The following is a 25,719-nucleotide window of genomic DNA, read 5'->3' on the forward strand; positions in this document are numbered from 1 at the left end:
GTATATGATACACATGTGTGTATGCTGGCTGCAGCTTTGAAAAACTTTTACAAAAAGGTACTTATTTTGTAGTTTTTTTGTGTCAAAATCCCTTCTTGTCTGATAGAGTGATGGTGCTCTGTGATAAATATAACTGAAAAGGACCACTGATTCTTTTTGGCAGGTAACTTTAAAATATGAAAATGCTCAAGTTGGCAGTCTTACTTTCACATCTCGGTTCAGCTTCACTTGAACCTTCCGCTTGAAATTGGATCCGCACAGACACTGTGTGTAGCTCTCGTGAGAAAGACAGATGACTTTCTTTATTCACAACCATGAAGCAGCTTCAACAAGAGCTAAAGGCTGCGAGAAGAAATGGTGGGAGCCCAAAAAACTGATGATATTAATAATTATCAAGCCTGAAATGAGCCTGTGTTCGATAAGATGATTTAGATGAAAAGATGCTCCTTGATTGATGAAAAAGAGCCCAGAACGAGGGCCAAACGTTTTGACATTATGAAGTCATCATCCACAAACACCCTCCCTTCTTTGTGGACAAGTAAATACTCTTTAAATAGTGTGTGTTTAAAGTAGCTATGAATCAGTGGGGCGGTTCACTCACAAAATGTTCATGATTAGCAATTTGACAAACCCACTTTATTCATTTGCTTCTGTTTGAATTTTCTTAAAACTTCTCCGCAGTCTGCCAAGGTCTGAACTGAAGGAAAAAAGAGATGGCAGTTTTTCTTTTCATTTTGTCATTACATCAAAGGTACGTAAAAAACAAAAAACCTTAAAATATAACCTTGCCTTTATCAGATAATATAGACAAAAAAAATAAAAAAGGCCTAACTTCTAAATCAAAGCACTGAAAGCTTGATTTAAGGTGCAACTCAACCAGGCCATTATGAACACATCAATATGATGCAAAAAAACCCAAAAACAAAATTAAGATAGCAGATCAGTGAGAAAAGAGGGGCACAAATCTCGCGGGTAGCCTTGTGTAAATCAAAATAGCGTTCTCACTGAGAACTATAATGAACACAGAGGTTTTTCGACAGACAAAACTTTGACAGACGCAGTAATAATGCCTGCACCTCTCCGGTTGAGAGTCTTCTTTTTTTTCTCACTTGTCCATCTCGTTGTGGAGTTGAGTTGGTGAGAGATGGTGTGAGTTTCGGTTGTAAGGCTTGTAAAATATCAAGCTGAAACAATCTTTTTAGTTATAATAGTTAAGTTGTCTTGCCACCTGTTTCTGCACCTGCTGCTAATCTTCACTTGAATACAGTAAATCTCAATCAGAGACAATGATAGACAGTTATTATTCAGCATACTGTACATTAGAGGATCAATTGACCCACCATAAAACCTTATTTACAGATGGGAAAGTCCATGTCATTAGAATGTGCCACTTCCTCTTTTGATTCTGATGTGATCTGCTTATTTTGAGAGAAGAGCACTGTGAGGCTAAAGTTTTTTATAACTGTGTCGCTCCAGAAAAGCACATGTGTATCTTGGTTATGTGCGCAAACGTCTGATGGACAGCAGCAAAGATGGGATTCATTCATCGTTTGCATAGGTTTTACTCGATCTGGCTGGTTTCCCTTTCAACAGAGGGTGGGCCCGGGCTGTTGGATGCACTGCTACGCGTCGAGTTAACCTTCCAACCAAACAGAGCTTCCTGTTGGACAATGAGAGATTTTTGAGTTATGTAGAGTCAAGCAGATGAGACAGAGAAACAAGAGTGTGTTTTACTGACCTGTACAGAGACCATCCAGCCTCCAGGGGAGTCTGTCCCATGGGGCCTCAGTGTAGCAGCTGTTGAGATGCCAGTGTTAGTGCCCTGAGCTGAGCCCTGAGCTGAGCCCTGAGCTGAGCCCTGAGCTGAGCCCTGAGCTGAGCCCTGAGCTGAGCCCTGAGCTGAGCCCTGAGCTGAGCCCTGAGCTGAGCCCTGAGCTGAGCCCTGAGCTGAGCCCTGAGCTGAGCCCTGAGCTGAGCCCTGAGCTGAGCCCTGAGCTGAGCCCTGAGCTGAAGCTGCTTGTGGAGCTGGTGTTAAAGCTGCCGGGGTGCAAGCGGGAACAGTCTGCAAATTCTGAGCTGGCGCTGTGAGCGTTTCCTCCTCAATGGGCGTCTCTTGTGAGCCGCCCAGAACAGAAGAAGAGTTTGAAAGTGGTGGAACCGACCCAGAGATGGTACTTGGCGCTGGGCTGCACTCCCCTGAGGTGCAAGGGGGTGTGTGAGTGTGAGCATTTTTCTTCCTGCGGAGCGTGTCGATCCAGCTGGAGCTGTGTCTGGAGGCGAAGTTGGCCAGGGCCAAAGAGGAGAGCCTCATGTTTTTCCCTGAAGTGATCAGCTCTCCAAAACCCTCCTGGTGAGCGAAGGCGTAGCCTGACCTCCGGGAGCCCCCGCGGGCACCAAGGCGGCCCTCTGACACACTGCCCACACCACGCCAGACACCTCCGGCACTGCGACCTGCCAGCTTCCGTCTCTTCTGTCGCACCAACTGAGTGTAACGCACCTAAAGACAGATCAGAGGAGAGAAAAATGGACTTTATTTTTTAGGCTCTATCGGCATTTTATTATTAAAAAATATTAAGACTTTTATCTATCAAGACTCATTTATTTATTAGCTAATCTTATGTGCACTCCAAATTAAGTCAGTCACTACCTGATGCTCCATCTCATCGAAACTTAAACGTTTTCACACTTTACAGAAGCTACATGCACATTAGAAGACTTCCTCACATCACCATCATCAGCGGCTTCGGCTTACTGACTGATAGGGCCAAGCAGTGATCTTGAATTCAACTACTGAAAGCAACTGGGGTCATTAGGGTACACTGATTAAGTCAATATTTGCAGGGTATTTAAAGTACACGAGGCCTGTGACGGTAAGCACGAACTCTTCAGCACACACACACACACTCATAGTTTTTACACATACAGTTAATCATTGGCTGCAGCCCGTTTCAAACTGACATACAAGGAAGACACTAACGCATGTTGCAATGAAGACCACGGACACATCAGTATTACAAATTTTGTGTTTTCTCACCGTGTCTGAGAGCTGAGGCTTGAGGTCCAGCTTGAGGAAGCGGAATGCCAAAACTGGAACTATACATATTGCTGTTGCCAACGCAATAGTTAACCACACGACTGGCTGCAATAATGTGTTCTGGGCACTACCTGTCCTCACAAACATTTACAGACACAAACACAAGAACATGTTTTTGAAATATGTAGTATATTTTACAATAAATAAATTTCAATATTTTGAAATTCTTTCAAACTACAGTCAACACCAATTCCTGAATCGAATTATTGATCTTTGCTAGTAACCTACATTTCAGTTTATTGGTAAAATAAGTAATTACACTTATTATTATCTAATGTCAAACTTGGATGATACAGATTCTTTGAGAAAAATTCAATCCCACAACTTTAATAGCCACACTTGAGACACATGTGAGAGATTGTTAAGATAAAAAAAAGTTTAAGTTTGCGTTATAACGAAAAAACAGGGGACCAACCTACAAAGTGGAACTGATTGGGAAAGATCCTGAAAAGGGTCTGGCTGTGCAGGGCTAACATGATGGTGAAATATATGCCCAGGGAGCCCCACACAAACACATGGTTGATAACTGTCCAAAAGCCAGTATCAAGAGCGATCTGTAAAAGCAAACAGACATGTAAAAACGCAGCAGCAAACCACAGTCAAAAGCAGCAAACGGCGGCTGTGAGGAAAGCCAACACTCCCTGGATTCTCTCACCTGCACACTGACCACTATAACCAGGGCTGTTGCTGTGGTGACCGCAAAGGTTTGGTAGTCGGCGAGGGGCACTCCATTGCTCTGACTGGCATTGGACAGCACGGCGTAGGGGACAAAGAAAAGCACCACTGACGTGTAGATACCCTGAGCGATGCAGATGAAAAACTCTCTCTTGTTGAAGAGGAGGTTGAGCTGCCCAGGCTCGTAAAGCTTAGGATACTCCAAGCTTCTCTGATCTGGAACATCCTGAATTTAGAGGGGAAGTGTGAGACCCGGCTTGCTAAAATAAGACTGTAGACAAATGGCTTGGTGGTTTGAGAAAAATGCACACATAAGCATACTAACTAAAACCAGATGGAAGCCTTTTTCACACAGCCTTACTATTATTTGGGGAACCAGTAAAAATTAATGCAACAACGATTTAAAAAAAAAAATCGGTGTAATTTCTAACCTTAATATCACCCATGAACATCTGTACTAAAAAGAATATACCCTGTAGAATGCGAGTTCAATTTAAAGAAATAAATTGAAAAGACCTGGTCAAATATCCCCATGGCCAGCACAGGGAGGGAGGTATACACAATGTTGTAGAGTGTGATGAAGTACTGATCGTACACCGTCTGCAATAAAAAGACAACAGACAAACACACACAAACAGTCAAAATCACCGTCACGATCCCCAATCTACTTATTCTTGATGTTTCCCTCTGACCTGTGCAGAGAAGCCACAGAAAAAGCCAAACCAGAAGTGCACCATGGTGAAGGCAAAGTTCTTGTAGAAGAAGTAGCAGAGGAACCGGCACATGCGAAGGTAGGACCAGCGGCCGTGGACCAGCAGAAGACGCTGGAGGAAACGGAACTGAGCAAAGGAGTAGTCGCTGGCCAGCACGGCCTGGATCCCCTCCTGACCAGAGATACCGACGCCGATATGAGCACCTGTAGAGGAGAAAAGATGGATATAGTTAGGAAAAACTGACTCTTTCTAATGTTTACTGATAAAATGAAAAGCTAAAACTGTATCACGATTGACGAGCCCTCCTTCATAGATCTATGTGCTGTACTTCTATCTCCTTTAATAAATGTATAAACCATTCCACAATTTGAGAAAGTTAAAAATGACTGTGATATCCGACACCACACAAAGCAGGAGGCCGTCTGTAGGAGGATTCGCACAAGTCTAATCAGCTGCTTCCAAATAATCAAGGAAATCTTTCACTGTTTAGTTAGTCTAGTTAACAGTAATCAGCATCAATAAAGCTTTAACCTCAAATTCAGCTGTAGTATGTATGCAAGCCTCATCATAAACAAGGACATATACCGTAGTCTATAAATATTTGGACAAAATGTTTGTATTTTGCTTCTGCACAACAGCTCCGGACTTTCAAATTTAATTAAAAGGTTTTACCAAAATATGTTAAATCAGCTCTTGAAGAATTGCAACCATTTTTCACAGAAACTAAAAAGTAACTAAACAAACTAACAGAATTCTAAATTAACAGGACACCTTTTTAACACTAGCATTAAACTCCTTTGCAGTTGGTAGAAGTCTGGGACCTGTGAACATAAAATGATGAAGTTCACAGTTTTTTTATTTGCATATTTTGTAGGATTTAGTCTAATCTGGCTTTACTGAGTCGTGGGTGTTACCAGTAGTTCGCATCTTAAGGTAATCGTCTGTATGTACATCCACAAAGACAATGAAACACATAACCTAAGAACTGTTGCTCTGGGACTTCTTATGTCCTTTAAAACAGTCCCGCTTTCCCTGCCGATGAGCTATCAGTCTCAAATGACAGTGAAATGAATAGTCAATTCCTTTTGAGCCTACATAGTACAGAGTACACAGAGGGACAAATTTAAAAAATGGCTGTGATTCCTGAACAGTTAAAGCAGTATTTTGTTCAATAGCCTGGATTAAGCTGAGAGTCCTTACTTGATTTCAACTCTATTACAGTATAATTCAGAAGCAAAATGAGTTCAAATACTTATGGATCTGATTGTGTAATTAATGACTCAAAAAGAAAAAAGAAAAAAAAAAAAAAACAAAATGCAAAAATTGGAGAGTTTGGCAACATAAATCACAGGATGTGAACCAACCCCACCCATCACCGCTGCACTGATTGCATTCTTCTTGGTAGTTGCTTAAGGTCGTATCAAGAAACATGCAGGTAAACATGTTTGTATGATGCAAAGTCACAGACAAACACAAAAGGTGACGCAACAGTTACAACACAGAGCGTTACAATGGGAAAGTTGAACCTTGAGACGACCCCAAACTAACATTATAATAATAATAATAATACTACATCTTATTTATAACGCACTTTACATTTACAATAAAATCTCAAATTATGATGTGGACATCTTCTTCAACATTGACTGATGCTGTTATTCATCACCTCTCAATTCCGCGTGACATCATCAGGTATATACACAGACAGAAATACTTAAATCCAGACTCAAAAGTGCTAAAAATCAAAGTTCTTAAGAGTTTACACTGAGATTAAAATTAAAGTTGTGTGAATTTCTTAATGTCTGTGACTAGAGGCCAGACTAAAAGGACACTGACCACACTAAAGACACTGGAAACCAGCTCTTAACCTTATGAGGACATTGCGACCAGTGCAACACACGTTTCCACACAGCGTCCATCACAACTTGTAACATGTAGGTAAACCATTTCTTCAACCACTACTTCTGCAGAGAATTTCCATTGCTTAAAGGTAGACGCGACACCCACATGACTGAACCTGACTTCTCTTTCCTTTTCGTTTTAAACACCAACCCAGTTTCTCTGCTTAACCTCCTCTCTGCTGCCCTTCATGCACCGACCCTTCCTGCACAACTCACTTTTGATCATGCTAACATCGTTGGCGCCGTCTCCTATGGCCAGTGTGACGGCCTTCTTGTGTTTCTTGATGAGTTCCACCACCTGAGCTTTTTGCAGTGGAGTCACTCTGCAGCAGATCACTGCTTTGCACGCGCATGCTGTCGCCACAAACTCTACCTCCATGTCCGCCTCCAGTGCGTGGGCCTAGGAGGGGGAATGGAAGGAAGATGTAAAAAGTTATAACTGCAGCTTTGAAAGGAAAAGCACTGAACAGAGGGATGTTTTGTTAGAATACATGAAAATGTCTTATATGGCAGTTTGATTTTTCATGGTGCCTGCTGGTTTTACATGTGTGTAGTATTTGAGTGTCAGGGCATGCTGTTCATACCAGACTGTGACCATTAATTACGATGGCGAACTCTCCAGAGATGTTGTCCATCAAATTAGTGGGAGGTAAAGGAAAAGGGGAGCACTGCAGCGGTTTCCCTCCTCCTGCGGTAGCATCTCCTCCTTGTCCTTCTCTGAGCCTGTTACTCGTGAAACATGCCTCTGCCCATCCCTCCATCCCTTCCTCCTTCCCACCGTCTCTGGCTCGTGACAGTTCGACCATCCTCTTCCTCGCTTTCCTGGAGAGAATAACACACTCCACGTTAACTGGGCTCTTCTGTACCACAAATACAAGCCCAAAGAAATAATAACAAGTCAAATGATTGAACTGAGGAATATGTAAGTGTTTCAAAAAAAGTTTGGACAAGTGCATGTCACCACTGCATTGTGTCACGCCCATGGGATTTTCCCCATGTTTTTAGTTATGTTTTATCATGTTTTAGGTTATGTTTTGGTTCTTGAGGTCATGTTTTGGTTCTTGAGGTCATGTTTTACCATTTTTTACTCACATACCAGCTCATTAGTTTCACTCACTTCACCTGTTCATTGTCCCCAGCTGCACTCATTCACAATCACCCAGTTCCCTATTTAGTTTCCAAGCTATCCTGTCCTTTTGTCAGGTCTTTACCTTGATTACCTGATTTTCACCCCTCATGCCACGACACCACGTCAAAGTTAAGTGTTCATGCCATGCCATGCCATGCCATGCCATGCCATGCCATGCCATGCCATGCCATGCCATGCCATGCCATGCCATGCCATGCCATGCCATGCCATGCCATGCCATGCCATGCCATGCCTAGTTGTTTGTTTTATTTTTGTCATAGCCATGTTCACGTTTTGATTTCACAGTTAAAGTTTTTGTCATCTGGCTCAGCTGCGCTTTTTGTTAATCCCTGTTTTTTGTGAATAAATCCCAGTTTACTTTTTACATCCTCTGACTCTGCATCCGTGTCTTAAGCCCTATTCGGACGGGACTAGTTTAATGGGGGGACTTCGGGTAAAGTAATAATAACCGGGAAATCTAGTCACGTCCGAACGCGTCAGTAAAGATAGCGGAGTATGTCGGTAAACTTTGCCGAGAATTCTACCTCCTGTGAAACGGTCCGGAGTATCTAGCATAGGTAATACTAATCCCGTGCGAATGCGACCTTCGGTAATAAGTACGGAATATATCGTCACATCCTTTTAAAGAGAGAAACAATTGGGTGTGTCTGTTTGCAAACATGGAGGTTCTGGATGAAGCGCTGCTTGCAAGCACGCATGCTTCGACCTGGTCGGCGCCATGTCTGTTTACAGATGGGGTTTACGGAAGTGAAATGAAGACGTGCATAGCATCCAGGATGTGACGGTTGTGCGTAACCAACAACTCCTCCCATGTTAGATGAATATTACAGGGATTTCTTGCCCCGTCCGAATTGGTCATTTCTTCTCCCTGGCGTCGTCTGGTTAACCAACATTACCATACGTCCCCCCATTGAACTAGTCCCGTCCGAATAGGGCTTTACCCACCACCCAACCTTGACACATTGCATCAGACCAATTATTCACTTCCCTAAAAAAATGACAAAAAAGTAATAGAATGTATTGCCGATCCTATTCCAGCTTTTTTAAAACCTGTTCCTGACATCAAATACTGAAGTCCAGTGTGTATGTAAAGTTTTAAAGCCATTTCAATCTCATTTAGTTGTGTTTCAAATTCGATTCTGACTAGATTCAGTTCAACTTTGTTTTCCTCGTCAGTCTGGACTAAGTTTCACAATAGACATCATTATTATTAAAATTCCTCACAAGTACTGAAAGCACATTTGGCAGCAATGACAGACTCGTCAAAGTCATCTTTGGAATGATCCCACAAGCTTGGCATGCATTTTCTTGGTCAGTTCAGTGCACAGTCATGTTCAACTCTCTACTGGGTTCAGGTCCAGACTCTGGTTGGGTCCCTCCAGGACTTTCACAAAATCTTCCTGAAGCCTTTCCTTCTCAGCCAAATGCTTCGAAATCTGATGTCCTAGCTGCCCCGGAGAAGGATTCACTCAAGATTGCTCTATGTTTTCCTGCATCGGTCCTCCCTTTATTTTGACTAGTCTCCAGTCTCTGTCCCACAGAATGTTGTCAGAATGTCTACCCATTGCCCTTTATCCCCAATTACTCCTCAGTTTGACTGGGAAATCTGTTGGTTGTCCTCCATTTTAGTATAATGGAGGCTGTTGTGCTTTCAAACACTTTCAAAGAAATTCAGAAATATTCTTGTGTCCTTCCCAAGATCCATGCGCTCCCACAACCATGTCTTTTATGTCTGTTGACAGTTCTCTTGACTTCAACTATGAGACCTTATAAAGATAGGTTATATGCCTTCTTAATAGTTTCCAAAGAGGAAAATTATTTGAGTTAGTCACAGATGGACTCCAGTCAAGTTCTGGAAGCATTTCAAGGACCACTGGTAGAAAGATTCATCAGAGCTCACTTGCAAGTGACATAACGAAAATCTGAATTTGAAGAAGATATTTCAATATTTTCTCTTTAATTACATGTACTCTGATGTGAAAAAAATGAATTGAATCCACATCAAGACTAAAACAAAGCAAATTGCAGAAATCTTTCAGTCAGCACAGAGTATTTTAGGATTTCTCCGTTTCAACATTTGACATGTGACTCCTTCTATTTAACAAACTGTGGGCCCTCATTTGTAATTCAAATAATGTTAAAACTTTTGTGTGTCTATTTGTGTCACTAATTGAGTGGTGAAAAAAAGACAAGATTGTAACCCCAGGATAAAAAAACTCAACCCAAACTAATCTTACTCCAAATTCGTCGACCTAATGAAAAATCGTTTAAACTTTAGCACCTGATGAACTGACTTTATAAACAGAAACTTGGTGGTAGCATTATGGTTTTAATTTGAAGGCTTGACGTGAGCGGCTAAGTCACAATACAAGGAAAACACTGGCCACTGTTCAGTGACTCTCACTCGGTAGTTGAAAGACTGCCACACCCTCTCACTTTGATCATGCATGCACTTCTTAGTTTACTTCCATGCAACCCTTGTCTCGTGACATGCGAGGTCACACTTTGAAATCTACAGATAGACTGGAGGAACCACCCAAACAAACAGACTGACCTGAGTTCTTGTCGTACGCTCTGGACCGTGTGTCCACTGATGATGAACACCTCGGTCATATCGTCTGTCAGCATCTTACATGAGTAACCGATGTTGACAGCAGTCTCTGTGTGAAAGAAAGGGAGGGGATAAACATGTAACTGGACATGTTTCTGCTATGCAAAAAATTGGTTTTAGTAAAGGGCTTTTAGCTAATCTAATGCTCAATTTTGGCAACTTCTTTGTTCTGTCCACCCTTCTGACTATAAATCTCTATAGTGGCTCTGTTACTTCTGCTACGTGGGGCCAAATCACATACATTCAGTTTTTGAAACATTCTGATCATGCTGAATGATATTTTTGTCTTATGAATTTTCCTTATTTTTGGGTAAAGCTGAAAAAAAGAGAGAGAGTGATGTGCTCGGGGACGTGTGGGCGGGTGGGTTTGGGGGAGGTTTGTCTGTAGTACTGGAGTGCAACTGCAGCAAGATACAGATGAATGGTTGAGAACATTTCAGTATAGTCAACAAACAGCTCATGACCAAGATGTGGTTAACCATTTGCCTGAATTTTTGCAGTTTTTGGCGCTTTTTAAAAGAGGCAAACTAAGTTCTGAAAACTACTGTGACTGTATTTGCATCTCACCCTGTTTGTCTCCAGTAAGAACCCAGATCTTAATGTTGGCCAGGGAGAGCACCGCGATCGTCTCTGGGACTCCTTCCTGCAGCTTGTCTTCTATCGCTGTGGCACCGAGTAGCTAACACACAAGCAGGAACATTCATCCTAACTCGAATTTTAAGAGGCAATCAAAAACTTCAGTGAATCTCTGACAAAGTGTTCAGACACAGCCTGCTACCACCAGGTTCCTCTTTTCAAACCGCCACTTTGAATGTGTTTTGTAGGATAATGCACACTTTATGTGAGAAATAAACAGGTCAAAGAAAGAACATGAAAGTCAGATTAAATGACTAACCATCATATCTTGTTCTATCTTGTCATAAGCTGCTGCCAGCCTGTCCTCTCTGCAGTCAGTGGCCTTGTCGGCAAAGCGGTGGCTCTCAGACCAGGCCTCCCATTCGTCCTCCGTAAGGTCCCTGTAGGCCAGGGCGAGTGTCCGCAACCCATCTGCTGCATACTCCTACAACCAAAAACAGTCTTACAAACATGTACAAACACAAAGATATCCAGCTCCTGTAGTCTGACGTGAAGACGCATAAGATGAATGTTTAAGTAGCCCTGAACACTGATATTTAACTAACACTAAAACTGAAAAAATGTTTGTGTCTGACTCGTTTCATGACGATAGTTATTTTCTGATGGGGGCTTAGTAGCTTAAAAAAAATGCTGTTAAGAGCTCATTTTGAGCGAGGAGACACTAGGTGGCAGTGGCGCTCCATCCCATGGTTTTAGGTGGTCATTTGTTTACTCACGTTAAGGTGGTCCGAGGTGATGCTCATCAGTTCCTGGTTACAGGGGTGGAGTCTTTCCAGCAGCACAGTGTCAGCTCCTTTACAGTACAGACGAATCCTGCCCTCTGGGTTACGTACTGAAAGTGAATGACAGAAATATAAAAATAATTCCAAGGGATCCAAACAACTCTTTCATCACCTTCAAACACCCAGAATAATCCTTCTCAGCCGGCTCAACAAATGCCATTCCTTCATGTATCATCCAGGCTGTCTGTGAGAGCATGATGTGATGCTGATGTTAGGCAGAGCCTGCAGCCGCACCACAGATGCAGCTCAGGCAAAGTGTTTTACCTTTCACTTTTCAGCCATTAAAAGACGATGAATCACAGGAAATAAGTGAGTTTGTTTGACTCTTACAGTGAGAACGGGCTGAAAGTGATTTAACAAATGTGCTCCCCTAAAATAAAATAAGTTATATTTCTTCTGGTGTTTCTGCTGTTTTTACTGTGGTATTGGCTCCTTAAAATGATTCACACCATCTTGGATCCTGAGACTTAATCCTTTAATGCAATGCAATTATTAGGCTCAATGCCAATTTAAATACAACTCATGGGGTCACCTGACAGTAGCATCATTAGGGCGCAGATCCTCTGGACCGGAAGTAGTCATTTCAACTCTTACTCTTCATACAGTGTACCGAGTTTTACCCACATTTTTTGTCTCTCTCCATTATCTATAAATGCTATAAATGCTCCAAAAATAATCTGAATACAACAAAACCAAAGCATCAGTTTAATCCGAATAATAAGTTTAATCTTTCTTTTTTTTTTTTTTTTTTACTGATTCTATGATCTTTTTAGAAAACCGGAACTGTCCTTTCTGTTGCAACAATGACAAAGTGAAGTTGTCTTTACTGCAAAGAAAATGAAAGACATGATGGAAAGTTTTACACATCCTCTGAGCACCAACATTTTACACCAATAACCTTCAGGTTACAAAAAAGTGATGACGCCTCCTCACCTATGACGGACATCCTCTTGCGTATGTTGTTGAAGTCCAGTATGGCGAGCAGCGAGTAGGTGGCAGTTTGGCCCATCTCTGTGGTGGTGATGGTCCCGGGTGTTCGGGAGCGAAACACAAAGCCAAAATTTCGAGCTGCCGTCACGAGTGCGCCCTCATCCGGAGACTGAGCCTTATAAAGCAGCTCTCCTGGGCAGACAGATAACACAAATAATGAGGCGATAAATAATGGACAGACTTTGTGTTGGTGTTATTGTTTGCCGGATGATTCCCCTGTTTCCCCTCCTCTCGCTCACCTTCGCTCTTCTCCTCGCTCATAACCGTGTGACAGAGGGAGAGCAGGCGGAAAAACTCATGAGTGTGGGAGTCCCCGACTTTCACTGATACCAGCAGCTTGTCGTCATAGAAACAGAAGTCAGGGTCTGCCAAATGGTTGAAGGGAGTGAAGTCCAGCCTCTGAAGATAAACAGGAGAGCATGGGACTATGATAATACTGATGACAATACACCATAAACTAAAATTGTGTATGAATGGAGGTCATGGGTTATTTATTAAGATTAAAAAAGGCACCTACCTTTGGCTGCGTTCTGAGTGGGTCTGTTACTTCACCTGCCAGTAACACAAACGTCAGATATGAAAGACTTGATATGACTTTTTGTAAACGTGTGTGTGTCTTTGCTTGTGTGTCCACACACCATAGGTTTGTCCATTGATGGAGCACTTGTTGAAGCTCATGATGTTCTGAGTGAGAGTTCCAGTCTTGTCACTGAAGATGTATTCAACCTAAATGTTGAATAAAGTTATAAAGCTATAAAGTTACACACACAAAAATAATTATTTGAAAAGCTCACTATGGTTTTAAAGACACTCTAATGTAAAATACTACCACTATCTACTTTCTGACAAATAATTTTTCTTTGTTGAGACTCCTGTTAGTCTGCTGATTGATTTTATATCTGCAGTAAGAAACAAGTGGCTCAATCATTCAGACTGAGCAGAATTTATTCTGAAGCGTCTGAGAACTGTCCCACCTGGCCCAGCTCCTCGTTCAGAGTGGTGGTCCTGGCCTCAGCTGCGGTGTTACACTGTGAGCAGAACATCTGTCTGTCCCAGTTAATGAAGTAGCTGTGACCCAACCTGATCACCTCCACACTGATGCACAAACAGATCACAGAGAGCAGAGCAGTTAAAGTGATGTAAGTTTGAAAAATACCAGTAAAGTGGCACAGCTGCGAATCCCCAACATGAAAACACAGGTAATAATATTCAGTGAGTACTTTTCCTAGTCTATGTAACAGCCACACACTCATCAAATGGTATTGAATGGAAATCTAAAGGCCAGTGGAGCTATGTTGCTGACCCTGAAGCAGTGTTTTCAGAATCCAAAGAAAGCTGTTATAAGGGCTTAATTTGCAGCTCTTCGTCCTAAATGTATGGGTGTCTGCAAAATAACAACTTTTCATGTTCTGTACATAAGACTGTACATGACTAAACTCCAACAGTCATGTGAAAAAAAAAAGTACGCCCACTTTAATTCTAAGATGTATTCAGGATACCTGTCGGGACACAAGAACAAACTTCTTAGCTGAAGCTCACAAATCCTTGGCATTATGTCAACCTGAATTCTCCAGCACGGGAAACTGTCCTGCTTTAAAATATGTGAATTACTATTGCTGATGAGTAATAAATCAAGTTAATTTGCTAAGCAGCACTTGGCTGCTACTTACCTTCTTAATTCCTATGGAAGCAGTAAGGGTGGACATACATTTTGACATGCATCATGTTTTATAACAGTTTGGCATCATTTCTTTTTTCATACACACAAATTAGCCTTAATGTAATAAACGGCACTCCTCCCTACCTCACATAAAGAGAGATAGGCACCACTGTGTTGAGAATGATGACGTAGGACCAAAAGGAGAGGAAGGCTGAGAACATGAAGTTGTCCACAGGGGGATCCCAGGGCAGGTAGCTCTGAAACAAAGACCCCACCTCTCTCTCCCACACAGCATTGCCCACAGCCAGGATCACACCCATACAAACCAGGAAGCCAAAGATCTGACAGAGATGCACACACAGAAACACAGGGTAAGCTGGGGAGGGGTATGCATATGTTTAAACAAACATGTTACAGTTGGATCTGTGGTCCGTAGCCCGGATTAGAATAGAGTGCATTTCTAGAGCAGTTATATGAAACTACATTCAAGTCACTGAGATCATGTCCTGAAATAGTTCTGAGCCATGAAAGTGAGAGGTTTGAGGTGTCCTACCCAGAGGACTAGAGTGTTCATCAGTCGATCGATGCTTGTACGCTTAAACTTGGTGCTTCCACTGTTCTGCATCAGCTTAGTATCTGGGCCTGGGACAGAAACAGAATAAGACTGGCTTGTAACACACATTAAATACATTCACTGACATGGACATACACAAACACACACACACACACACACACACACACACACACACACACACACACCTGCGAAGATGACCAGGCCATAGCAAGCCTCGGTGTTGCGAAGGACACAGCCTCGGAGCAGCATGTTCTGGTTACTCAGTGTGTATTTCTTGTCTCTCAAGTACAGAGTCCCGCAGAAACGATCCAGCTTGTTGTTGGGGGGCTCACACACCACCTCACCTTCACATAAAGACAAGTAATGTAAAATAAAACACACATAAACATTAAAAAAGATGCTACTACAAAATAGCTAGCCTAATACAATTAGTTTGGTGCATTTATTTCCCTGTTAAAATGACTCATGTTAAAATGAATGAGTTTAATTAATCCATATACTGTTGTTAGACACATTAACACACACTGCATTGGAAGAAACACACGCCTTTTGTAACACGATATGAGGTATAGCGTGAGTTGATTTGCTAGAGTAATGCATTTTTCGGAGCAGGTGAGGATTGTGTGGGAGCGCTTTGCTGACTCAAAGCTCTTTCGCTGGTGGGTGGGTGATGATAGGCTGTCATTCAGTGGTGGCAGAACAGGACAGGAAGTGTGTGTGTGTAAATCTTTTGTGTGTATTTTCCATTATTTATGTGCAGTAGTGTGTGGGAAGAAAACATCTACATCGTGCACTTAGGCGCGCTCTGAAAACCATTGACCTTCTTATCGCTTAGATGTAACAAAACAAGAATCGGAGAGTTTCTCACCATTGAATGAAGCCAAGTGGTTTGGGTCACCAAGTTCGGCTGTCACTGAGACAGACTGACGCACCTTCATATTGGTCTCTCTGCAAGACGATACAACACACAGCAATTTACTTGTAGCGTCCTGTGCTTCTGCAGGTAGTGAGGAACAGTGAATAGACTTTCGGGGTGTAGTGTGTTTTCTGACCCGTCTAGCTCGGCTGTCTCAATGTAACACAGCCCGTGAGGTTCACTGCTCGACAACAGGAGCAGGTCAGCCTGAAAACCGATAGCTGAGGTTAGCATCCACCGCATGGCACACGCAGCACAGCAGCAGAATTGATGAAAGCAGTAACGCCACAGAGATGATAGCTTGTGTCTTTTACCACTGCGAACCAAGACGAACTAATCACATCTGGAGGCCGGTTAATGAGCAGTTTTACAGCATCTTCCAATTAAGTACATATCATAATGAAATCCATCAAGCAATAAAGCTTTTACCCTTCTATTAAGTATTAAAAGCTATCTTGATTAAAAAAAAGAGGTCTGGGCCCTGCTGGACTAATGGTCACTGAGTGTGTTTTCTGCAGGTATGTTGATGCACATCGGACACTTACTGCCACAAACTGGTTGTTTTCCAGTTTAATGATATCACCCACTCGAACATTCATCCACTTTTCGTTCTGCAGCCTGCAACAGCAAATTCACAGCAACAGATGGTATAAAATGTGGCTTGAGAAGCTTTGAAAATAAGAAAACGCCAATTCTGAATAAGAGGAGATCTGAGAAGGAACAACACATGTACGTTCACACTTGTAATGACTTACGAGCCTCTGATGAGGACCCGAGACTGACGATTGTTCACCTGGTTGTCGCTCTTGTGGCGAAACTGCAGTAGATAAAGATGCAGACTGTTATTTTTAAACGGGCAATGTGTCCGGGCAAAGCACTTAAAGTGGTGTCTGGTAGAAATAATGAGTCTTGCGTCTGTGAGAGTGATGCATAAAATCATTGCTCACATAGTCATCTGTGGCATCCTTTACTGCAGTGATGCTCAGCACCAGAGCCAAAGGCACGATGGTAGTGAACCAAGAGAGGGAAGAGATCTGAGGTATCAGCTGAAACACAACAGGACAAGATTTTAATTAGCAGATTACTCTGAATGAGGAGATAAAGGGCTGGGTAGGTTCATAAGGAATCTGCCCCGCTTGCACTAGACGTCAGTTACATGTCAAAAAGATGCTGAACTCTATGGCGTTGGACAGACATTGAATTTTGGTTCGAAAAAACAACTGGCACGATGTTAAAACCAAAGGAAAGGTCGACATCCACCTCCAACATTAGATACATGCATACACTGTACTAAAAAAAAGATAGCCTAAAGCCTTGAACATGCATTCTTATTTATGACCAGCATAGGGCAAGTCCTGTGGTTAAAAAAAGGAGTCGGTGGGAAAATTACTCAACCTAATGGTTCATTTCACTTCTTATTGCCTGGAGCGTGAGTTCCACTTATCTGATTTTAAGTAAAATAGATGTTACAGAAGATTAAGGATTAAGGTAGGGTTACATTGCGATTGACAAACCGCTACCCAATGAGAGCACAGATTTCTGTGGCTCAAAGGCAGTCCACAGATCACAAGTCAAAAACTCTGGTGAAGTTGAGAATCAAAACAGGATGGGTAACGTCAGATGCTACGTCCCTCAATTATTCCCCCAATGTACAGGCACTCCAAATTTAATAATGGATTGATGCCAACCTCCAACGCTGGACAGACACTAACTTTTTGTTACTTCACATCGTGACATAAAACCAGTAAAATATCAATGTCATACTCGCATACCTGCTATTTCAGATAGGAATTGCGTTGATATTTTAGTCACCAACCTCACAACCTACATTCAATCAAATGACAATATCTAATGGGGCTGGTCTGCAGCTGGGTGAAGGTACCCGAGTCGATAAGCTGTATGCGCATGTGCTGGTACGAGAGCTCAGGGTACGGTGGCGGTAACTTATCAAATTTAGATTTTTGAGAAATGAAACATTGTTTCTAGTTTAACTTCCAAGTAACTTTAGGACTCCAGGCTTTGAAAGGAGTGTCATACACTATTTTCATACTCTACTGAGGAGTGTGTAGTATAAACTTTTGCCTGAGTTTAACAGTGACTTTGTTAGCCTGTACTTAACTTCGTAATCCTGACATACTGTACATCCACAATGCTTATCAGATATAGTATTTACTACTTTCACTACTTTCTGTTTACCATTTATTTGCTAATGTTTAATAATATATAACAGATTTGCAAAAATCTTGTTACAAATGAAAGCACGAGACAAATTTCAATTCTAACTTGTTGGTAGCACAACATGAAAAATAACAGATAGCTACTTCATCCAATCATGTGCAGGGCATGATTTTAAAGGGCCTGCCATTTTCCAAACTCAACAGATGATGTTCCAGATAGTTCGGTACAAGAAACCATCTGGCATGTTATGTTGAAGACATTGTTGGAAAGATACCCACCCCACCCCATCTCCTCTCCTTACCTGCAATATGAGCAAAAAAAGAAAGTAGGTATTGGCTACTTCCTGGAACTGCTCAAACAGGTTTACAGGCAGAAAGGTGATGATGTTGTACTTTGATGTCATGATGCAGTTACTCTGGGTGAAGAGAAGAAAACGCAGAATTATGAAGCCTGACACTATCTTATTTGAAGTGTGGCAAACTTTTAGCATCCATATTTTTGGATATCTACAGGAGAAGACAACAGACAGACTCTTACAGCATACTGAAACTTTTCGTTGTATTCTCTGTCATTGGCTTTGACCTTTCTCTCCTCCTCTGCAGAAACACAAGGCACAAGATGGGTCAGTGAGAATGATTTGGCATCAAAACAAAAACACAGCTGTGTCCATGTGTGGCAAACCCCCAAATGTCAGTTTGACTATGTGTGCGTGTATGTGCTAATTCTGATTTTATTCAGATGTACAATCTGGTCCAGAAACGCAACATGCAACCAAACATGTGTGTGGGTACATCTGTGACTTATTAGAGGTACCTGCTAACAAATACAGATTACAATTCAGTTGTAAATTTGAGAAGAGAAAAATTGAAAGCCAAATCTCTTCCCCACGCGCTAATCCCCTCGCCTACTGACCCTGCACTTTGTCCACCAGCTGTTTTTTAGGTCTGCTTTCATGCTAATGCAAAGATGTTTGGGAGTTCCCCTCCACCTTCACAAACAGACCCGTCTCTGGCTTTTTAGATGAAATGACTGGCATGTTTTGCACAGGGCCGTAGACAGTCTGTGCACATGCAAAGATATACACAGAACATTTCAGACACTGTCCCTCTGAAACAGCAAAATCCTCAACAGACTTTTAAATGATGACTGAGCTGGCGAGGTGCCACAGGAAGGGACATCGCACAGCAGAAGCCATTACCCCGCAGTCAGACGCTCACTCGTAAACATAGACGCTGTGGTTTCCTGTGTTTCTGCAGCACTGTGAAGTCCTCTCACCATTTACAACACATAACCTAAATCTTTGTCCCCGCTGCGCTCGGCTTCACCAAACAAACTCAGGCCATTTTAAAGAGATCCCATCAGGTTTCCGCTTTGTTGTTGGGCTATAACACAAATTTGTTGTGACAGATGAGCTCTGAAGACCAGCTGTACTGTTGTCACAGAAGATTTGGTCAATTTTAAGGAGACTTAAAGCAAGCCTTTCACTTCTGACTTATTATATTTATTAGTAAAAGAGACAGGAATGTCGACTTTGAAACTGATCATTATAGTCAGAAATAAGGGATTGTCACAGTGAGCAGTATAATGTCAAAAGGTTATATTGCTTAATGTTATAATACCAACAACAAACTCAATGGTTTCTGAAAAGGGGTTAAAACATTCTTGCTCTAAATCCTCTGTCACTTAAATATAACTGTCACAGCTGGGCAGGATGTGGCTTAGTAGGAGGATTTATTATGATAGGTTAGAAATAACACTAAGGAGAATTGTTTTTGGGGTTCAGCAGCCTGGTGTAAGATCTGCTGCACAACAAAAGTTCATTTTGAGAGAGGGAATGTGAATAAAAGTGAAAAACATTATACCGCGTCTGAGTTGATGCCGCTTCTCTAAAACCCTGATTAGTATACGATATCGAATTGCCTGTTGTTGCGTGGGTTCTTGCACTTCAAGCCCTTTTCCCCCTCTGAATCGTCTCTGTCCACCTTCCATCTCTTTCTTTTGTTTCTTTGCTAACAAGGTCATCACGCTGAGAGATCTGTCTGACATGCAGAGTTTAGGCTGCGAAGAGGGCATGATGCCTGGACCAGGTAAGCACTGAAGCTTCCAAGGACCAGGCCGTGTTTGTCCAAGCCGCTGACCAACTCTTTAGCAAACTGCTCAGTAAGTGTTAACATCTCTGACAACTTCAAGGGCATCAGAAGCCCTGACGCAGGCTTCATGCTATACAGCAACTCTGTGCGGATCTATAAAACTCCATCATTGGAACACTTTCAGTTGCAGGTTTCCATAAAAATTGAGACATAAGGCAGTAATCAAATATTGATTTAAACTGAAAAACGAATGAAGCATAACTAAATTTAACGTGATCCAAAAACACTGATTTTGTTATACTCTCCCTCCTGTCTCTTTAACAATCTTCCCCTCATGACTGGACATGTGAGCGACTGAGCCACTGCTCTGAACCACCTCATATCTCCAGAAGCAACACACACCGTCACAACTGAGACCAAAGGCATAACAGTAATGACCACAGCACCCAGTCAATCTGAGTAATGGGAAACGATAATGTCACTGCCATGGCTGATTCTAACTCAGAATCAGATCAGCCTCTGCGGAGAAGTGATCATCGCTCCCTGTGGCTGATCTAATTAGAGGAGAAGAATCGTCTGCAGTTGTGCGTATGCACGCACCTAAGTATGCGCACACATAGTGATCTAATTTGTTAGAAAACAATGCCAATGACAAAGTGGCAGACTAATGGAAAAGAGGTCAAATGAAGGTGCGCATCCAGTGTGATTTGTGATAGTTACGCTAAGGAATAAGGATCCAGACAAAGTGTAGCAGTGGAGGCTGGCGCCTGAAGGATTGATCAGTGTCTCAGCAGCAGAGACAAGGACATCAGCCACGTATTTACACAAAATTCTGATTCAGATCAACTCTGTTTTGCTTACATGTGTGCCCCTTCCACTCACGTGTAGACTGACTGTCAGCACTTAACATGCAAACATCTAAAACTGAGCAATTACTGTGAGTCAGGTTCGACAGGTTAACTCCTATTATAGGGACATAAAACATATGTTATCGAAATGCTGTTTGAAAGTGAAAATATTCAGATTTAACAGTAAATAGAAAGTATGATGCAGAATGGCTGTTATTTCACTGTTACTAAATCTTGACAGTTGATAATGATGTCTAACACTGCATGCAAGCAAGCAGTGATTACAGAACCAGTTGACAAAAACTGATACTGTGGCTACAAAACAAATAAATAAATACGTTTAGCCTGTACTGCAGACATGTGAGATGAGGAGGTAGGAGGTATGTAGTGCAGATACACAAAAAAATCACAATATGGCGTGATTGAGATGAGGAAGATGGAATGAAACTTGGACTTGGTTGGGATGGAGATAGGAGATGATGTTTATTTGAATACTGTACAAACGATGACAATAAATACGTCACTGTGAATAGTTAAATATGCTGCAAATGATGAGTCCAACCGCACAAAAACGCATACCTGTCCGTCTCTTTTTGGATTTTCCTCCATCAAAGCCTTTCTTTTTCTTTCTATGCAAGGGGAGAACGACTGGAAACCATTTCTCCGGGATGTCTTTCAATACTGTCATCTTTGGTTTCTTAACGTCACCGTTTGAATATTCGTTGGATGTGCGCTGTTTCAGTGACACGACCGACACCGTCCCATCTCCGCAAGGACGCGGCGATGAAGCTGCCGTCCCAACTTCATTCAAGTTGGATTAATAAAAGCATCCCATCCCATCCCTGCCCCTCTGCTCCCTTCTCTCTGCCCTCCCAAAATACAGACACGTGCACGCTTGGTGCGTGACTTGCTCTGATTGCTCTCCTGCCGTCTGCGGAACTGCTGAGGTCATTTTTTGAAAAAAAAAAAAAAGTGTCATTGAGCAACTTCGCGGTGAATCTTTCCACAGTCACACTATGTGACTGATTCAGATTTGTTATGTTGGTAGGTCTGACATGTTGCAGAAACTGGGATTCGATGTTGCACAAACGCAAATCAGCGCTGTGCCACGAAGTCTGCAGAATCACAAATCAATTGAGGCTGTATCCAGTCTCATCCACAACATAAACACTCTCCAATGTGGGCATGACGTAACCACATCGGCAACGTTGACGTTGCCTTGGAAACCGCCTCTGCAGGGATCCCACGTCGGAGCAACTCACTGAATAAGGAAACTGAACGCCATCTTGGATCTTAAACCACTGACAGGCAAGAGACCAGGCTCTAAAGTTAAGAGCCAAAATGTCTCGTACCGTGGCACAGTTTCCTCCCTGTTTAACGCAAGAAGGTGCGCCGCAGTGGGCGGGGCCAGACAGGTGCCTGAGCACGTGCTGCTTGGCAAGCCTCGTGCACTCATTCCTACGCAGTTCTGTATAGTATAGCTCTCCACAGGCTTAATACACACCCAAAACACAAAATATGATATGGAAATTGACTCAAGGTGATAAACTATCAACCACCGTAACGCTTTTCCTCCAGAATAATTCACTATCTACTCAGTTGACACTCAAACTTTATATGCAGGAGTCAGAGCTGTATTCAGACAGACTTGAGTGGCAGTAAACAATAATCTGAGTATCTAACAAATACCAACAGTCGCCAAGTCTACTGTCAAAAGTCATGTAAACAGCAGTAAAGTTGTCTTATATTGTAATAGCAACAGATATCTGACAAATTCTGCCTCGACTTTTGTAAAATGACTAATATTGACCCTCTTTGCAACTGGAAATATTATGTTTCCAGCACCTAGAGCTCACGTTTATACAAGTGCGATGCCCTCACTGAGATGTTATGGGACATTTTCAGATAAACTTCACACCTGAGTAATGTTTTGCTTCTTGTATTTACATTAGGAATAATAGTTGAATGCGAGGCATTTGAAATGTTTATAGTAGAATGCAAAGGTTTGGGCATCCTTACTCAAAATTCACAACTGAGAAGTGGTATCTTGCCTCTGGCGGTTGAAACTGGACGTTTTCATGCAATCCCAGAGGAGAACAGAAAGTGTCACCTGTGTGACTTAAATGAGGTGGAAAATTAGATGCATTTGGTGTTTTACTGTCCTTTTTACCATGTATTTAGACTTAAGCTCTTCCTTAAATTGACCTTGGAATGTCATGATTTGTTTTCTATGTCCGATGAGTGCAGACTTACATATTTGTTTTGCGAAAAAGTGTTTTATTGAGCCCAATATGTGTTGGAAGCTTACCAACAGCGCAGGGGCGCAACGCAACCTTTCGTGTAAGCTTGCCCTCAAGAAAACTGCTCCTGCGCCCTCAGCACTGATACGTCCAACATTTAGTTAAAGTAAAACCTTTGGCCATAATGAGCAAAGATGTGATTAATGAAAGGAGGGTGCAGAATCTCACAACAAGAACACCCCTCCTATGGTTAAGCACGCCAGTAGATCAATTATACCATGGAAAATAATAGGCACAAACATCACAATGTCTAATTTTTTTATGCCATTGACCTGATTATTATTGGCACTGATATTTCTATTTGATTTGTGAATTTATCTGTCTTTCTTTCTGTATTCTCATACTGGTTTTCATGCACTCTTCAGAGAGATGTGTGTAACATTTTTGGGGTATAAAAGTTCTAGAGAAATCCTTCACCCAAACAAATAATCCTTTGGAATGGCTTTCCGTATCCTGTGTTTAAATGTGAACACCAGATCAGGTGTTCTGCATCCCCACCACCTTCACAACAGTTTTACTTTGGTTCCTGTAAATAGAGTAAACACATGTCTGTGTTTAAGCTTTGGTTCAGCGTGCTCTTAACGCATCCCTGCACCATTTAAACTTCTGCATTGGATAATCATACTGGAATCTATCCCCTAATATATTGTGTGTGCATTTATACTTGTATTTTCTTGTGATTATGTTCTCTTCAGCTGCAATCCAGCCAAGAATACTTAACACAAGGTAAAAGGTGATGATCTGAAGGACTTTGTGAGCCGTCCCACATCTTCCTTCCTGGACCACTGGCTCAATGGTAAACAGTTTAAATGCACAGATGATGAATGTGTTTAATGTCATTTGCTGACCTGGAGGAGGTCTCTTTCTGAACATCTCCACTCTGCTGGTGTGTTTCTGCTATGGCCCATGAGACTGAGTCTGCTGAGGGAAAGAAGAGGAAGTAAATGAGACAGTGGCAACATTGTCATAAAGAAAAGCTGTGAGGAGGCAAAGGGTTGAGTCGATTCAGACGAGAAGGAGGATGGAGCGAGAATCATCAAAGACTTTTTTTTTCTTTCTTTTGGTTAAAGGCTGTGAAAAACAATGTGAAAATCAGATAGGTATTCAAACTGTTGCACATCAACAAACACAAGCAAGAGCATTTCTGGTCTTTTAGATCCATAATGAGGAAGTGACATTCAGCAGAGAGCTGCATCTGTGTCTGTGGCACATTGTGTCTGGGGACTAAACGCTTGGGCCAGATCCACTGTCGGTCTCCTCCAACAGTGGATGAGAAAGAGTAATGGAGCAGCTGTTCAGCACAGCTAAATCTCTTCTCTTCTCTTCCATCCTCCATTTATGCTGACCTGTTACTATCCTACACCTCACTGCTTTTATTCATTGTGTTTTATCTTGGCTAAGTACAAAAGCTGAGAGGCGGAGGATGATCTCTTGGGTTTAGTGCATACTATATGACACACACAATATGGCAGACAGGGGCTAACGGCAGCCAGCATCCAATCAATACACTTGAAAAAGAGCCGCTCTGCCTTTCTCCATGTGAGTTGGGCCGATCAGCTTTCAGCTACTGTTTCCAGCATCATCCTTTACCCTGTCACAGAACCCCACCCCCCGCCTTCAACTCACTTAATAGACTATACTACTTACAGTGAAACGCAAAAGTTTGGGTTAAAATCGCTGTAACTGTGAATATTTAAGGGAGTAAATGTTGAACTGATCAACAATATAAACAATATAGGAGTTTTATCTTACGCGCTTAAAGTGGAAAAAAGAGCACCTATCAAAACGCAGTCTTATTCATGTTATAACATGGTTTGCAAAAACTTAAACCTTGTCCAAACTATCCAAGGCCCTGAACTATCCAAGAGCTTTTCAGAGTGCCTAACTATGAAAAGAAAACATTTGGATCCCAGGAGCATCAAACAAAGCAAAAGATGGTTATAAGAAGAAAGCAAAGGCTTTTAAAGTAGCCGCTTCTTCAGTAGGAAAGACAGAGGAAATGTGAAGGTCAAGTTGAGGTCAGGAAGGTTATGAAACTGCCCGAGAGGTGCTCATACGATTGCTCAGAAGGGAAATCAAACCCTCTGTTTGAGATAACTCCAGAATGATTTAAAGATCCTGGAGCGGTGGGGCACTCTTCTGCCGTGCAGCAATGCCTGCACACATCATGGAGAAAGTTAAAAAGGAAGTTGTGCGCCACAATGAGTAAATGCGTGTGTGAATGAAATCAGGAAAGTCTGATGAAAAGAACAGCTCTGTAACTGTTAAACATTTAGAAAGCTAACACACTCTGAAGGCAGACACCTCATGCCTCTAAAAAAGCTGAAGAATGAAAAGACGATGGCTTCAACGGGGGACAGCTAAAGACCTATGATATTCAGAGATTTCACCGTAAACATCATTTTAAAGAGAGGCACAGTTTCAACTGTTCAGGCACTTCTTTCTGCTTTAAAACTCAAAAAAATGAACATGAAAAGTAATATTGCTGAAAATAATGAAACATTTATTTCCTTTTGACTTCAAGCTTTTTGGACATCTATTACTCTCTTAGCTATTCACAGTCATTAGCACCAGGGGTGCCCATCATTCAGCACGCCACTG

General features: G+C 42.0%; 1 protein-coding gene across 1 annotated transcript; it reads right to left on the bottom strand.

Moving 5' to 3' along the window:
* Positions 1–458: 458 nt before the first annotated feature.
* atp8b2 (ATPase phospholipid transporting 8B2) lies at positions 459–21,641 on the bottom strand. The gene is made up of 29 exons (XM_075465517.1): positions 21,398–21,641; positions 18,418–18,476; positions 18,182–18,295; positions 16,650–16,748; positions 16,458–16,519; positions 16,248–16,320; positions 15,839–15,909; positions 15,655–15,734; positions 14,972–15,130; positions 14,766–14,854; positions 14,357–14,553; positions 13,527–13,647; positions 13,191–13,278; positions 13,070–13,104; positions 12,792–12,951; positions 12,496–12,684; positions 11,497–11,612; positions 11,040–11,204; positions 10,712–10,823; positions 10,088–10,193; positions 6,968–7,205; positions 6,600–6,783; positions 4,462–4,685; positions 4,286–4,369; positions 3,750–3,995; positions 3,510–3,648; positions 3,035–3,165; positions 1,739–2,497; positions 459–1,660 (listed from the first exon to the last, which is right to left on the bottom strand). The coding sequence occupies exons 1-29, from the start codon at positions 21,504–21,506 to the stop codon at positions 1,562–1,564; spliced, it is 4,308 nt and encodes a 1,435-aa protein (XP_075321632.1). The 5' UTR covers positions 21,507–21,641; the 3' UTR covers positions 459–1,561.
* Between the last annotated feature and the right edge of the window lie 4,078 nt (positions 21,642–25,719).

This window comes from Odontesthes bonariensis, chromosome 5, assembly GCF_027942865.1.
Source record: "Odontesthes bonariensis isolate fOdoBon6 chromosome 5, fOdoBon6.hap1, whole genome shotgun sequence".
In the NCBI taxonomy this organism is placed as follows: domain Eukaryota; kingdom Metazoa; phylum Chordata; class Actinopteri; order Atheriniformes; family Atherinopsidae; genus Odontesthes; species Odontesthes bonariensis.

What these genes read in the sequence shown, in the direction of transcription:
- atp8b2 (XM_075465517.1), bottom strand. Translation starts at nt 21,506, where the DNA reads ATGACAGTATTGAAAGACATCCCGGAGAAATGGTTTCCAGTCGTTCTC. An exon ending in CACTCAGAACGCAGCCAAAG is followed by an intron (nt 12,952 to 13,069) that starts GTAGGTGCCTTT and finishes GTTTATCTTCAG; the next exon opens with AGGCTGGACTTCACTCCCTT. An exon ending in GCTGGATGGTCTCTGTACAG is followed by an intron (nt 1,661 to 1,738) that starts GTCAGTAAAACA and finishes ATTGTCCAACAG; the next exon opens with GAAGCTCTGTTTGGTTGGAA.